The sequence below is a fragment of the Bradysia coprophila genome, unplaced genomic scaffold (assembly GCF_014529535.1).
Source record: "Bradysia coprophila strain Holo2 unplaced genomic scaffold, BU_Bcop_v1 contig_24, whole genome shotgun sequence".
In the NCBI taxonomy this organism is placed as follows: Eukaryota; Metazoa; Arthropoda; class Insecta; order Diptera; family Sciaridae; genus Bradysia; species Bradysia coprophila.
Window position 1 is genome coordinate 7,380,565 of NW_023503501.1, and position 15,558 is coordinate 7,396,122.

At 36.5% G+C, this 15,558-nt stretch overlaps 2 protein-coding genes across 2 annotated transcripts; both read right to left on the minus strand.

Moving 5' to 3' along the window:
* Positions 1-5,258: 5,258 nt before the first annotated feature.
* Positions 5,259-7,424, minus strand: LOC119077688. The gene is made up of 5 exons (XM_037184952.1): positions 7,204-7,424; positions 6,381-6,723; positions 6,029-6,319; positions 5,754-5,970; positions 5,259-5,690 (listed from the first exon to the last, which is right to left on the minus strand). The coding sequence occupies exons 1-5, from the start codon at positions 7,368-7,370 to the stop codon at positions 5,452-5,454; spliced, it is 1,257 nt and encodes a 418-aa protein (XP_037040847.1). The 5' UTR covers positions 7,371-7,424; the 3' UTR covers positions 5,259-5,451.
* A 3,364-nt stretch (positions 7,425-10,788) lies between these two features.
* Positions 10,789-12,770, minus strand: LOC119077684 (putative serine protease K12H4.7). Its single transcript, XM_037184945.1, has 7 exons — positions 12,524-12,770; positions 12,228-12,409; positions 11,974-12,167; positions 11,645-11,915; positions 11,244-11,582; positions 11,010-11,179; positions 10,789-10,947 (listed from the first exon to the last, which is right to left on the minus strand). The coding sequence occupies exons 1-7, from the start codon at positions 12,731-12,733 to the stop codon at positions 10,829-10,831; spliced, it is 1,485 nt and encodes a 494-aa protein (XP_037040840.1). The 5' UTR covers positions 12,734-12,770; the 3' UTR covers positions 10,789-10,828.
* Between the last annotated feature and the right edge of the window lie 2,788 nt (positions 12,771-15,558).

Below are 15,558 nucleotides of genomic sequence, written 5' to 3' on the forward strand. Positions count from 1 at the left end.
CAGTGCTGGTGACTGTTGGTGAATTTTGTGAGTAGCGGGGGTGTTTCAACATAAAAATCTGTTATGTGGGCAATCACCAGCACAGCAAATGAGGTATATCAATGGAAAGCTTAGATAATGTACGTTACGTTACAACTAGCATGTTAGGCTCACAATAACCGTCATCATCGCCGGCGCGAAATTCCTCAACACCCAGTCCACACCTGTTTGAAGCTCACACGGATTTCAAAACTTTTTGTTGTACCTTAGCTTTCCAACGAGCCCACTCTCATCTGCATCGCTCACATTTAGCGGCCAAAAAATGAGGTTGAAAACACCCTTTTTATCCTCCTTCGGAGATCTTCCACCAGCAACCAGGTGTAGCTCGAGACTATCTGTGGCCTGTTTTGAGGTCTACTGGCAAAGACCTTTCCAACCGTGTATATATCCATCCCAGACGAAATGGGTCCGATTTTGATAGGCGGATCTTCAAATGAATCCTTCAAAACAAATGCATCTGACACCGGTACTAGCGAAACTCGGGACAAGTAGGAAACAAATTTTTAACAAAAAATCTTCGATTGATTGGATGCATAAGTAAAACGATGCACTGAATGTCCAGATTTTTCATAAAATAGTTTTATGAATGAATTTCTTCATAATTTACGTGATCACATCCGCTTTTGCGATGAACATACATGTACAGTAACTGTACACACAGGTGTTCAATTGTTTTTAAATTGTTTAAGACTTCTACTCAGATGATATACACCATACGGACCGTCGAGATTGTATTGTTCTTATAAAGAAACTCATGAGTAAAAGCTCCATACTGTAAAGCCCGCCCAACAATGCATCATTCACATTATAAAAATGTTCTCAATGAATAATGCATTCGTGTGTGTGTGAGAGTGTGTGTTGGCAGATATATATAGTCGTAGATGTAGCCGTGTTCTAAGAGGTAAACATAATTTATTTATGAGCATCTAGCATGCATGAAGAGGGACAGCAACGCCCCTATTTGCCGCAATGGCTTCTGTTTTTTTTTTTTTTTTTGAATTGTGCATATACATACCTAGATGATATTTTTTCTTCGTTTATTGTTGTGCGCTTCACACATGTTAGTAGACTATATTGAGTTAAGATTCAAATTTACATTGTTCTCATATAATACGAATTATTGTATGCTGTGACTGTTAACTTAATGCTGACTTAACCATACGTGATATGTATTTATCAAGGTAACGTCACATTTTCCCCGTAGCATTAATTTAATAAATTTTGTAATTATCCGTTGATGGCTCAATGAAACTCAAGAGTTTATATGAACAATTAACCTAAATTGTTTGTTGGTTTAAGATTGATAGACCGTAGAGTTGGAAGGGAAAAAACTGAAAGGAAAATGTAGAATTATAAATTCTTGGGTGGCTGGCATTAACCATTCGTATTCCATAATGGAATTTCAATTATCGCCCCGAAAATGGTCGCAGTAGATATTTATACTTTAATAGACGACTGTGAAGAAACAGATTCGTTAATTAAACTGCTGAAATGTTCTTGCTGTGAAAATCAATCAACAAATAAAAACATTTGACAAAGGTTAGTCATCTGCACATAGGGTGAATCCATCGAGGGGGAAACAGCAACGGAAAATCCTGTCCCACCATTTGGTATTCGAATGCCATTCGCTCATATTCTCCATTCATTCGCTCATACTTTCATACTTTCATTCGCTTATATTTTCCATTCATTCGCTCATATTTACCGTTTATTCGCTCATAGTCCTGCATTCGCTCATATTTTCCCGTCATTTGCTCATAATTTGGTTTAGTTCGTTCCACTCATTCGCTCCAAAGGCGAATGCAGCCTGTCCCACCATTTGCTCTTGTTGTTTCCCTCTCGGCATACATCATTGGTTATAGATTAAGATAAATATATGTCTAAAGTCTTAATTTGTGCTAGGTGGAGTCCTGTCCTGTCCTTGGAGTCATCTGCGTAACCTTCCAAGTTAAAAATCTCTAATTTGAAAACAATGTGTGGCAACATGCAAAAATCAAAATCAAAACCCACTCAAAACTGGTGTCGATCCACTTGTCAACGTACAATACATGAAAACATTCCATAGCCTGTCACAGACGGCAAGCATATTCGAAATCTTTTACTTCATTTGTTTTGAACATCCTTTTTGCTATATTATATCCCCTCATTAGCCAACACTACTCGTCAATCATTTAATTTCTGAAGATGCATTCTGGTTCCATCTATCTAAATGGAGCTAAATGGTCTAATCGATTCTAATCTCTTGAATTTTCAAAGGCAAACGAAAACAAGGAATCGCTCTCTACAGACTTAATCATCACATAAGCAATAGACTTTCCTTACTTGCTTTTAAATTTGTGGACTTTCCAAATTAATACAATTAGAAGTTAGGCAAGGAGCTAATAAAGTTAGACACTGAATCCAAGACGAATGTCTACAGCTTCTGAAGTTGCAGCAACATTATTTTATTTGTCCTCCTGATACTGATAGTCTAGCCAGAGAATTGTAAATCTATTGCCGTTGCTTTGAATTGCGTAACTGTACAACAAAGTTAAACGTTTCCTTTTTTCTTGAATGCTCCACAATAATAACAACCAAATCGACCACAAAATTGTACACAATTCTCCTTATAATTTCATTGTCTATATTTATGTATTTACTCAGTTACCTAGAGCATTCTAAGTCCATTCAATTGTTTATATTCAATTTTATTTCCACAATTACCTTTATTTACACACACCATTATATTCGGCGCTTTGCTTTGCCCAGAGTCGACGAAATATTTCAATTCAAATAAAAAAATGTTTGGTTCGGAAAAAATATTGTTGTAAATGTTCATGAACTCAAAGACGTCAACATTGATGGGAAAATTGTTGGGTTTGAGGTAAAGTAAAAAAAAATATGTATATCCAACAAGGTCTTCAGACCGGGACGGGATGTTTGTAATTTACTGTATGAATACAAAACAATAAAAATAAAAACACAAACTGGACAGCCATACTTTTATAATACTCACATATTTCAACGTTTTGCGAGTTATTCTTATGATGAGTAGAGTTACCGTCGTTACCTTCCTTCCTTTCTTCATATCGTTCAACTTAATGAACAACAAAATCAAAAACGGGATGAACAAGTCGAATATGTGTTTTCGTTTTAAAACTCAACGATTTTTACAATCCGTACAGTGGTGTCATTCATCCCATATGCGTTACCGCGGGTAGTACAATACGTGCGTATTTGTATGTATGTTAACGTCGATATCGACGATAGTGCAATGAATAACAAGAATTGGATTTAAATTTGGAGTAAGCGTGAGAAGATCGGGTTTTCATAAAGAGAAAAACAGATTTGGTGATGGTGGTATCTACCTTATTGGATTTTCACAAAATTTCGTTAAATTTCATCGATTTTCGTTCAATTTCACAAATTTTCGTAAAATTGAGAGCGAGTTCAGAAACTCTTCGCTAAGTTGATTGACTGGTGACGATTTTGACACTTCTTTCATATAAAATATGTCATACTCTTCACTTTGGGTAACGAATTTTTAGTTCCTGAACGAGTTCTAATCATTCTTCAACTTTAAGAGCACGTACATCAATTATTCGTCAATGTTCACTAGTGACTTTTTGACAGTTTAAACAAGACTACCCATATCGCAGACATGGATAGAGGAGAGAGATGGATAGAGAACTTTGACACTTTTCACTTGAGGCCAGTTATAGTCATTTACGTATCTGTTGTGGACGGTATATTTTAGGCAATTTCGCGGATTGTAGCCCGAACGAAGTGACAAGCGAAAGTGCCTAAAATAAACCGTCCACAACAGATGTGGATACAACTTTTCATTCTGAGGGCCCAAATTACGAGAAAAATTCCGTAATTTATGCCCAAGGCATTAAATGTGTAAAAAGCAATGAACTGGCCCTAACGACAGTGGGTTTGTTCCAGGGCCTATTTTAAGGAAATTAAATTTCCAAAAATTCTTAAATTTTTCAATCACTTTTCGTCATTTCATCTAAAAACACAACAGATTTCATCGTAAATGTTGTTTTTACTGCCCCTTTAGCTGTTTTTCATGTCTTTGAGCTTAACTGATTACTTCGGAATGAGATCTAACAGAAAAAAAAATTGGAAATTTTAAGAATTTTTGGGAAATTTGTGAAATTCCCAAGTAACTGTAAACACGAATTTTAACTGACCGAGGGAACACATTTCCATCCTCATATAAATAACGTTCTGAGGATTTTCATATTTAACAAGGAAAATTTACAAACCCCTCAAGGGGAAAATGGGCTCCAAAACCCAAAAAACGAAAAAAAAAAATCTTGATTTTTCGAAGGTCTATTGTTACTGTAGGGTAATTAGGTACATAAAGCGGTCGCAAAGTGACATACTGATGTGAAAAATAGATTTATGATAGTGGAAATAACGGTTTTGAAGACTGTGATGTCAATGGAAACTAGGACCAAAACACGTTTTCAATACCTCGTTTGTTTTGAGAATAAAGACTTTGCATAGGTTCATTATACCCCTGAAAACCAGAGTTTTCACCTACGTAATAAACACAAAATAAGCGAGCTAAACTTACTCTATTGCTGTATGCGCCCTGAAAGTCATTTTGGCAACTGTGACCATTGACTGACTGCCCTGTTTATTGAATTTCATTTGAAAGGTATGTTTACAACCTGATGCCCCCTCATTTTCAAGGTTCTGAACCTTGCTCATTTTAACAACTTTCGATTGCCCGGCAGATCTTCGTCAAACTCAATTCAGAAATATTTGTTCTAGGCCCAGGGCGCCCTTTCACTATCCATTAAAAAATTGTTCTTGAACTGCAGTTATAACATATACACTGGCACGTTGACTGTAATGATACACTGTTTAACATTCCTCTCGTTATATGAATTCTTTAAGTCATGGAAAATTCATTCATTTGGAAAAATATTTGTTGTGTGTCATTAAAATGTTATGCATGATGTATGACCACATTCATACTATTTTCGTATGACCATTTTGCTGTTGTAACTTTTCTGTTAAAACAAACCGAATAATGGCTGATTTCAAGAACGAGAGCTATTGTATCGCTTGTTCGGATTTTTACCTGATAATCGAAGAATTATTCGCATAAAAAGCGAACCAAGGTCGTTATGGTTAACATTGACATTGATTTCTTGAAAATATTTTATTAGTCACACATGACGGAAATCATTTTTCTTTTCGTTTTTACTTAAAAACTGTGAAGTTCGTCTGTCTCACCAAATTTATTTTTGAAGAAAATGTGTCGTGAGCTATTGACTCACTCATTCTTGAGCAACAAAAAATAATCGACAGATGAGGATACGAACTTGAGCACATTGTGTGTGCTATATCCAAAGTACGCGTATGTCCATTTGTCGACTTTTTTCGTTGCTTATGTTACATCGATTACACCTTTCAGTTCTGACTCAATATTCGATTGAATCTGCCCGTAAGAAGTTTAATCTTACTATCAACCGTACCCCAGTCAAGCAATCCCAAACTATCGAATTGATGCAACTGCTCGTTTATGACTGGTTCGTAGTACTTCAAAATATTCGCTGAATTTAAGGCCACGTTCGATTGCTTGAAAATTGAACTCAGCTCGTATCCGGAAAATCTTAGATACGGTCCAATGGTTAGCGACAAAATCACTTCTACAAATTGAGAACAGCCATGAACACAACGTGAAACGATCTTGCAAAAGGCAAATATTTTACCTATAGCTCCACTACGCAAAAACTCAAGTTGCAAGTCACTTAAACTCGGAACGTTTCCTTGATATTTCAGTTTTTCTAACGAAAACCGCAACGATTCATGGTAGACGTACAACAATTCGTTTTTGTATTCCTTCATCACGTCGAATGACACTGACGAAGTGAAAAAGTACATCAAATCAACGATCGGTGAGCCCACGTATCCGTTATGGTAATCAACCTAATTAGAGACCCGATTGAGGTGGCAACTACCTTGAATGGATTATTTGTAGACTTACGAAAACTGCATCAACATATTCCTCCTTGACATATTTGAACAGAATGTTCTTAGTCCAAAAATTGCCATGATTGAATACCTTGAATCCGTTCAAAGACTCCGTACTACCAGAAGTCCATGTAGAGATAAGCGGTGAGGAGAGTGTCTTAAGCTTTGCACCAATACTTCCCTCAATTCCCAAAGTTTCCAAATTGTCCAGAACAAATTGGAAAGCGTCAACTAAGTAACTCTGAACCATTTTGTTGTCCTTGTTGAAAATGCTTTTGTTAAATTGTCCGAAGTCTTCCGGTTTCTATTTATAGACAGACAATTCTTTGTACTAACCTCCCGCTCAGAATTTCACTAATTTTTACCTTCGACAAATTGATAACACTCGTAGCATGAACGAATGCCAATTTTTGAAGAGAAATTTTGCTCTGTTCTAGATTTAGTCCAATGCTGGGCTCCTCGGAAAAGAATCCATGATTGGATACGTCTTCAAAGATCATAAAACTTTTCGGCTCGTTTTGCGACACAATCAAACGAGGTGCAAATTCAATTGTTTCGCCGACTTTTTTCCAATTGTCAACAAAACTTGGAAGGATGCTCTTGTAAATCGATGCCTCTTTGTCAAATGATTCGAATTTTTGGGGATCGGTTGACTTGATTTTTAAGACTGCTGATGTCGTATTGACCGGCGCTTTTTTGGAAGAGTAACTGTAATGGAAATTTGCTTGAAACAGAAAGTTATCCGTTTGAAAGATTGAAGGAATGATAACGGAACGCTATTGCATCTATCGCTACTAACACACACATTCAATAAATTAACAATGCCGTCGATACAAACAATTTGAAGCAACTTTCATGGTAACTATCTTTCCAATAATTTTCGGTGATAAGATAATCAAAACATCGCTCAGTTATTTGATTATGTAACCGGTATACCAATCGACTAAGTTTGGTATTCGTTGAAGCAAGGCTCTAGCAATATCACACCAATTGCTTACAAAATTAGGAGGCCAAAAATCATACAGTGTCCGCTTGTAAATTTCATTATTTTAGAAGTGTATGACTACAATGTAATGCAATTTACATGCGGACACTGTACGATTTTTGGCCTCCTAATTTTGTAAGCAATTGGTATGATATTGCTAGAGAGCTGCCGCGGTTGAAGAAACAACTGTACGCTAAGATTACCTAACTAAAACTCTTTGTATGCGTCCTTTGGCATCGTTAAAATTTTTTGCATTCACCGGCTCGACGCCATAGTTCAGTATCTTAACATCAGTTTCATTGTATTGCCGTTCCACAAAGTCTTTCAGAAACAATGAATTGATAAACTTGGCCGGATTTTCAGTGGTCATTTTTCCAAACTTTATTTAACCGATTCAAGTGGCACCGTTTGACTGAAGTCATTAATAAAATAATGTTCGTACGTAACGTCTAAGGTGAACTAAAGCTTTATCTTATGTACCTTTTAAATCATACATAAGAGGGTAATGTAACTGCCTTCGTACTTTTGTACAAATCAACAATAGGAAGGTGTACGTCTTACTGTACTCTCTTGATTTTTTCTATACAAATCTTAGAGAGCTGTCTTACGAATAGCTACTACAACATGATGGTGTTGCTAACCTCTAACAGCATTTACATGATATAATTGTTCGAGTAAAGTGCTTTTATTTCCTGTCGTTTATACTACACCTTTCATTTAACAAGACAAATTGGTTTGACTATAGATTAGATTTGTGAAAATTGATGATAATGTGATCCATATAGAAGACATCATGTCTTTATGGTAGGTGTTCATGTGATTATCATTTATTTTACTGTTTATGTTTAGAGCCGAAGAGCCGTAGGTTTCAAAATATCGTATCGATAATATAACAGTTCTATTACCCAAAAGTATAAGACACATGTATTCATTGAAAGGAAAGTAGAACTGATAGAAGAAGCGTTAATAGAAATATGGAAATAATTGCTACTTTTGATGGAACTTTCCACAAACGGCTAGAAGAAGAAGAAGAAGATAGAGCCTTTCGATAAATGGATCAAGGTTTTATATGTGGAGGTTACACACATAACTGGGATAGTTATTGTAAACTATCCTATGAAGTTTTGTGCTATAATTTTCGTAAAAAATATAGTCCAATTCAGTTCACTTGAAATTCGCTTGAAGTTCTTTGACACGCTAAAGTGTTTGTGACAGTGAAAATACACTTACCGCCAACAAGCATGTGATTGCTTGTATGCTATTGTTTTGGCTTAAGTGATTACTCCACTCCTCTTCGACTCGTTCCGCAAAACTCGCACTTGTTTAAAGAAACGGAGCTTATCACATTAGCGAATTATAAGAAAAATGAAACTTCATTTATTAAGCTCCGTTGAGCCTACAATATTTTTTTTTGTTTTAAACCAAAAAAAAAAAAATTTCAATCATCAACCAGTTTGAAACCAGTTCATCAATTCGATTTGTTCATATAACTTTAGGAGTAACAAATAACTATGCTCTAGGACAGTTATCGAGGCATCGGGGAATCTGGCACATGGTGCCAAAAGAACGAACTTTTAAACTACGTAAAAGGTGAACTCGCACATGCAAGATTATTGCTGAAAATGCTTTTTAGCCATATCATCGATTTAATGGCTCCTTTTACAAAATGTTGGTATCGAAAAATCGTGTGCGAGTTCACCTTTTACGAGATTAGTTGAAAAATGCGTTGTTTTAGCACCGTGTGCCAAATTACAGTCGCTAAACCGAACTGCATACGTTATTTTGCACCAGCTGGTCCCATTTGGAATTGTATGTGACCAGCTGGTGCAAAATAACGTATGCACACCAGTTCGGTTTAGCGATTGTATATTACCCCTCGCCGTTATCGAATCTATTAGTTAGTTTTCGAGTTAGTTCAATTATTGTCGACAAATCGAAATAAAATCTTTTACTTCATTTGTTTGACCATTCATTTTGCTATACATAAAACAACGATAAGTAGAGCAAGTTATTAATTTTTGTCGTCGCTGTCGATAACAGATGATATAGTCGCATAGTTCTTGGATTGTTCAATCGCAATTAATGTGACAGTGTAGTTAACGTATTCTATCAATATGTTGCTACCACAATCTGTTATCACCTCGGAAATACCCGACGAATATTGCCCAGTCACACTTTGCTAATCAATTGAAATTTCGATTAAAAATCGGATTCAATGCGTAATCGGACCATCGTAAGTGTTGTCCATTTTCGACACACTTATCATTTTTTGATTATAATGTGCGTATTTAATGCAGACACCTTTTATATATACGAAACAATATGAAATGTTTGCTGTGAGGTTTTCTGACGAATAAAACTTTGAAATGTTTACGTTCAGAATGTACAGGTGCCTGCAAATGAATTCGGTGTGCACAAACCCATTCATAACAATTACCCGATACACGTTTATTCAACTTATACGAAAAAAAAGAGAGTTGTGTGTGGAATATAATAAGGCGATTAATGATTAATGATAAATTTTTTATGATAGATCTCAGATATGAAATTAAATTACGAACGTGCATTGCGCAAGTACGCATATCAGAAACTCGCGAGAAAACGGTTTTAAAATGCACCTTCCGTTTAATTTAATTTTTTTTGTGGAACTTTTTTTCCTCCTCATTTTTGAGTTTTAATTGTGGAAGTAAGATCGAATATAAAAATTCCTTAAATACATTAACCGCAGAAATTAACACTTGTTTTATAGTCGTGCAATTTATTATAGTTGCTATGACTAAGCACATTGTTACTGGGTTGCCAGTTAAATGAGAAAAGTATGGGTCATTTATAGCGATAAAGAGCTAAAGTAAGAGGAATATAAATCAAATTTTTATGATGCATCGTAACAAGCATGCACTCCAATATGTGAACATGCTATGCAGTCCAGATGTCTTTTAACCTTTTTCCGAGGCAATGAAGACTTAATCGAAATAATAACACCTCAGGACATTATTTGGGAACAAGTGGCTCTCAGAATTCAGCCAACTTTTTTTTTTTAAGTGATTTGCAACATGCTTTGTGATTTGGTAGGTTTTTATTTAATCGTTTCCACAAAAACTTCGTTTAACAAATGAAATTCTAGATTCTGATTTATACATTTTTGTTAGATTTGTAACGAAATTCTAAAATGCTGAATCTAGACTTTCATTTGTTAAGTGGCAATCAAGCCATTGACGATAGGACCAAGCGATATATCTTTAGCTAAGACATTCTTCAAATATATTTTACCATGAAGGTGTCGCTTCTACATTGTTTTCACCTTCACACGATCGTGCTAGAATTTGCTTCATGGTAAAAAATGATTTTATTAATGTCTCCGAATCAACCCGAGAAAAAACACCAAATATTTAAGGAATGTCTCCGCCAAAAATCAATCAGTTTTTTGGGTCTTTATGTGGGTGTGGGAGCAATTACAATCCACAACTTTTGAATCAGAAAGACATGTTGCATTTCATACGTTTCCTAGGGTATATCCGGAGATTTCATTGACTCTGCATCCTGATATTTACAGAATCCACTAGATGAGGCGTGATTTGCATTTCAATTTCTTTAATCTCTCACAGACGGCAATCAACAAATTCTTTTACTTGATTTGTTAAGGCATTTGTTTTGTGAAGCCAGGTCCTGCAAAATTTCTGAATTCCGTTTAATCATTTGGGATTTCTTGAGTTTCGGATGCTGTACTACCAGAAGCAACAAATGCCGTGCGAGCAATTTAAACAATTTTATTTTTTTATGAAAAGGCAACTGATTTAATCAACGCACAAAACTCTGCTCACAATCGCTTTACGAACTATCGACTCCAATCCACAATTTTACTAGACTGAAAATTCTCTCTTTAACTTCTCGCATTTTAGGACTATCGTCAGGTGAAATTGAGTAGAGATCTGCACAGTGGGAAGCACCTGGTGTAGACAAAAAGATGTTAAAGAATTGTTTGTTCCTTTTCGATGAGATGTTTCCTCACCGGGAATAACATCTGCTGGAGCTCGATCATTTAAGTCACTTTGAATGCCCATCGTACGCCACGGATCGATCGAACCATGAGTGAAGTAAACGTTAGTCACCTGCGGATTCATACCTCCATATTTCACATTTTTGCGTTGCACATTCACTTCGATTGTGTCTCGATTGAATCTGAAGAAATAGATGGAACAAATCATAAAATTGATAGCGAAATCAAACGCGAAATGTTCGTTACATGGTACTGTACACATTATGACACCATGCAATGTATAATTCAACTGGGAAATTCGAACCGAATGGTTGAAATCTTGAGCCAGACGTTTGATACCAACCGTATTCAGCACAAGTCTGATAAAACCATTGTCGACCGGCTGATCGCGTGGCATAGTGATCCCAAGATGTGTTTCGGTAGAACTCTATATCAGCCGCTAATGTGGCATCGATACAATCGTCATCGGAAGGATTACTTCCGAATATTTGAAGTGTGTACCATCGAACAAAGGCGTCAAGATCAGTTTCTGTAGCATTGTTGGGATCAAGAAGTGCATCACAGATACCTTCAATATCTCCAGGCCTACGGTCAAACGTTTATTGTGCGGTTATTAGACTTTAATCGGCTTGAATAGCATTTCTCACCAGTGGTATTGCACTACGGAAGAAAACAAATCTCCGAATAATCCGAATATTGACCATATATCGTACTGATCGTTTGTCAGTTCATCACAAGTTCTGAAGCGATTCGAAAACTCTGCGAAATTTCCATTCGTTATCAATTGTTCAGCTTGGATAAAAGCTCTTTCGATCCGCCGGAAGCATTGTTCACCCCCAACACTACGAATTGATGCACCAACCACTTCTTTGTATTCGACAAAATCAACCTTTGCTAGAACTGGTGCAGATGAAGCCCCTACAATTCAAAAGCAATACTGATAATCCCATCGACAGCAGAATGACACAAATTTTACATGCTCCCGCAACTAAATGCGGATATTTCTGTCTAAACCATGCAACCATTGTAGCCGAGTACGATGCTCCAACCAGAACCACTTCAGAGTCTACGAATTCCGCATGCCTTTGCTTCATAAATACAATAAAATGAGCCAAATCGGCGAGGGCTTGTTCAATATTCAAAAATTCTAAATTTTCGAAAGAGGCGTCACTGCGACGAAAGAATTCGGTTTAAAAAAATCTGAATTCACTGGGAAACGATTAGGCATACGGTGTCGGAAAACTTTGTCCATAGTATCTGTGTTCTGTGTAGAACAGTTGTCCACCCAATTCTCGGGCCATGTCAACCATGTGTCCACCGCTGAGCCATCCTGGTGATATCGACCACTCACCGCCCACATAAATAAAGATTGGACCGCCTCTCACGAAAAATTCGTCATTCCTGTAGTATCTCTGCAACAGTTTCAATTCAAGTCTCAAATTGGTTTCTTATCGCTTGTCCCGTATCATAAAGCGGAGCAAAGCCATTTCTAGGACTTCAAATTTTATTCAACATTTCTAACTAACCATGCGATATGTGGCATCATTATTCGGATTGAAATTGTCCACATTCTGTTCAATGTATTCCAGCACGGGAGCTTGTGGCCTTATCGTCTGGGATAATAGTGGTGGCTCACGAAATAGTAATGTTTTGAAGTGGCTAATCGGTATTTTGGCAGCAGAAGCCATCAAAATAGAGTGTCCAATTATAGCCAAAATTATAGCTATTCGCGACATTGCTCGAAATAATCGATCACAGATTTAAACGCGAACAGTAAATCCCAACGACAAAGTGAATGTGGAGCTTACACAAGTGGATACATTTTATACCTATACCGTTTGAGATAAGTGATTATGGCTATCTGAACGACTGTATAATGAATTTAATCTAAAAGTATGGGGTATCAAGTATTGATTCGATAAGCTACTTTTCACTAACCATAAGGAACGTTTAGTCTCTATTAAACAGTTCAGTTATGCATACCAGAACAGGTCCTTCTTATTTGGTGTTTACATTTTTACATGCTAGAGTGCGGTAAAGTATACTTTATTATGCACTTGAATATTCAGCTTAGGGTCACAATCAGCAACCCGTCAAAATAAACATTTGGACATTGTGTCGATGCAAAGATAAACCCAAACTCCCTCTCCAAGCACAGTGCCGACAATTGCGGCTAGTCAGATTTCGGTTTCCCTGGATTTTTGTTAAGGAGTCAGGGAACACCTCAATAAAAAATGATAAAAATAAAAGATAAAATTCTGGATTTTTTACAATTTTTTTTGGAGGTATGTCCTGACTCCTTACCAGCAATCGAGAGAGCCTAAATTCAGCGAGCCGCAATTATATTCAGTGTGTTGCGTCATATTAGTCTTATCACACAGACCACAGCAGAGTAAAGTAGCCCAGGCTTTGATTTTGGTGCAAAACGCGTATACAAATGCATGAAACGAATACGTTAACCATTATAACGGGATTTAGATCCCTCCTTTGAACGTATTTGAGGGATTCTTCTGAAAAAAAGAAGACCGAAATCAGACGCATTTTCTATTGGAATTTGTATACGTCCCCAGTAAGGTATTCGACCCCAGACGCCAAAACCACTTTCAAAAAAATTCTTCGAAAACCCAAAACTTGCAATTTTCTTACAAAAATTTCTCCAATTACACGAGCCGTACAGAGTCGTGTAGGGTGTCATTGGAAAGGTAATTGCATAAACTTTCAGGGAAAGTAGAGCTTACGGAAGTTTGGTAGCATCTTCGATTCAATGTAATCGCTTAAACATTTCAACTTCTCATAATTCGTCGTAGATGCTTCCGAACCCCAATAAGACCCTATTTGGCCTGAAAGTACATGCATTTACCTTTCTAATGACACCTCACACGACCATATACGCTTCGTGTACTTCGAGAAATTACTGTAAGAAAAATGTAAGTTTTCAGTCTTTTTTCGGTTGAAAACTTCAACTGTACATACCTCCGTGTGGATGAATTTTAAACCCTATTTGCCCCAAAAGTACATGGCAATTACCTTTCCAATGACACCCCACACGACTCTGTACGGCTCGTGTAATTGAAGAAATTTTTGTAAGCAAAAGTGCAAGTTTTGGGTTTTTGATGACCTCTTACCAGCCATTTAATAATTTTTTTGAAAGAGGTTTTGGCTTCTGGGGTCGAATACCTTATTAGGTACATATAAAATTTTTTAATAGAAAATACGTCCGATGTCGGTATTCTGTTTTTCAGAAGAATTCTTCATTTTCGTCGGTTTCTCCTACCTGGTTTACTTTAACTCTGTCGTGTACAGACCTTATGAATTTACTGGTAAACTACTGGTGTGGCTCACGCTTGGCAAAACAACAAATTAACAGGCAATTACGTAATACACTCATCATAGGACAAGCACAGTTAAAGACGTTATTACCATTTTTTCAATAGATTGAATCGTAACACACAATTGGTTTTACCAATAATCTCTCTCATCGAAGTAGACTTTGGCCCAAGTCTTATAGAGGGTTAGGCCTGTTCATTTTAGAGAAATAGTCTCAAATTATCTGGCATGGTGTCTATCTGGTCCGGAAGGCTAAAATATTGGACCCGTATTTTTTTTAGAATTTTAAAAAATTGTTTAGATCTGGGGAGCGAAGCATTTGTTCATATGTACGAATGCGTTGGTTAGAAGAGTAAAAAAGATATACACCATCATTCTCCTCTCTTCTAACCAACGCTTTCGTACATTTGAACAAATGCTTCGCTCCCCAGATCTAAACTATTTTTTAAAATTCTAAAAAAAATACGGGTCCAATATTTTAGCCTTCCGGACCAGATAGACACCATGCCAGATGAATTTGAGACTATTTCTCAAAAATGAACAGGCCTAATAGAGGGTCCAAATCATACCGAGAGTGAGGTTATTGGCTTTACAATTTTTGAATCTAGTAACACCTTGTTGTTTCTGTTGATGGTTTACCATCTGTTTCTGGATAGACCGTTTTTATAGTCTTGATTGAACTTTCGTTCTGCGCCAATGTCTTTTTTTCGTAATTTTAGTCGTACAGTCGTACATGCAATTACCTTTCTAATGACACTTCAACAGGCCTTGCACGTGTCGTGCAGCCGGAGAAATTTCCATAACAAAAGTACACATTTTCGGTTTTTGATCGGTTTTGATAAGCATCGACGAATTTTCAAAAAAATATTTTTGAATTCTAGGGACCAATCCAGGCACAAATAAAAAAAAGTTCTCTGGAAAATGCCTCCGATTTCGGCAGGTTGTTTTTCAAACGAATCCCTTTATCTGAAAGTAATAGGAGTAGTAGCTACTGTGTTCAAACCATTTATTTAGGACGTAGGTCACAATTTAAATTGGTATAATAATAATTAATTTACAAATAAAATATTTCGCTCAAATCTCTCGTGGGTGGGATTGTTCCCAAAATTGAAGCTACATTTCCTACATTAGTAATTTAAATTGGGATTTTAAAAGTTTGAAGCATCCTAAATCTGATGATGTTTAGTAAACTGGGTACTTGTTTCACTATACTTAGGAAAGGGCTAAATAAGCG

Bases quoted from the DNA above. Each gene is read 5' to 3' on its own strand.
- LOC119077684 (XM_037184945.1), bottom strand. From the start codon at position 12,733: ATGTCGCGAATAGCTATAATTTTGGCTATAATTGGACACTCTATTTTG. The intron at 11,916-11,973 runs GTAAAATTTGTG...TTTGAATTGTAG, and splicing joins GCATTTAGTTGCGGGAGCAT to GGGCTTCATCTGCACCAGTT. The intron at 11,180-11,243 runs GTAACGAACATT...CTATTTCTTCAG, and splicing joins CATAATGTGTACAGTACCAT to ATTCAATCGAGACACAATCG.
- LOC119077688 (XM_037184952.1), bottom strand. From the start codon at position 7,370: ATGACCACTGAAAATCCGGCCAAGTTTATCAATTCATTGTTTCTGAAA. The intron at 5,971-6,028 runs GTAAGTCTACAA...GTCTCTAATTAG, and splicing joins AATATGTTGATGCAGTTTTC to GTTGATTACCATAACGGATA. The intron at 5,691-5,753 runs GTAAAATATTTG...CTCAATTTGTAG, and splicing joins TTTGCGTAGTGGAGCTATAG to AAGTGATTTTGTCGCTAACC.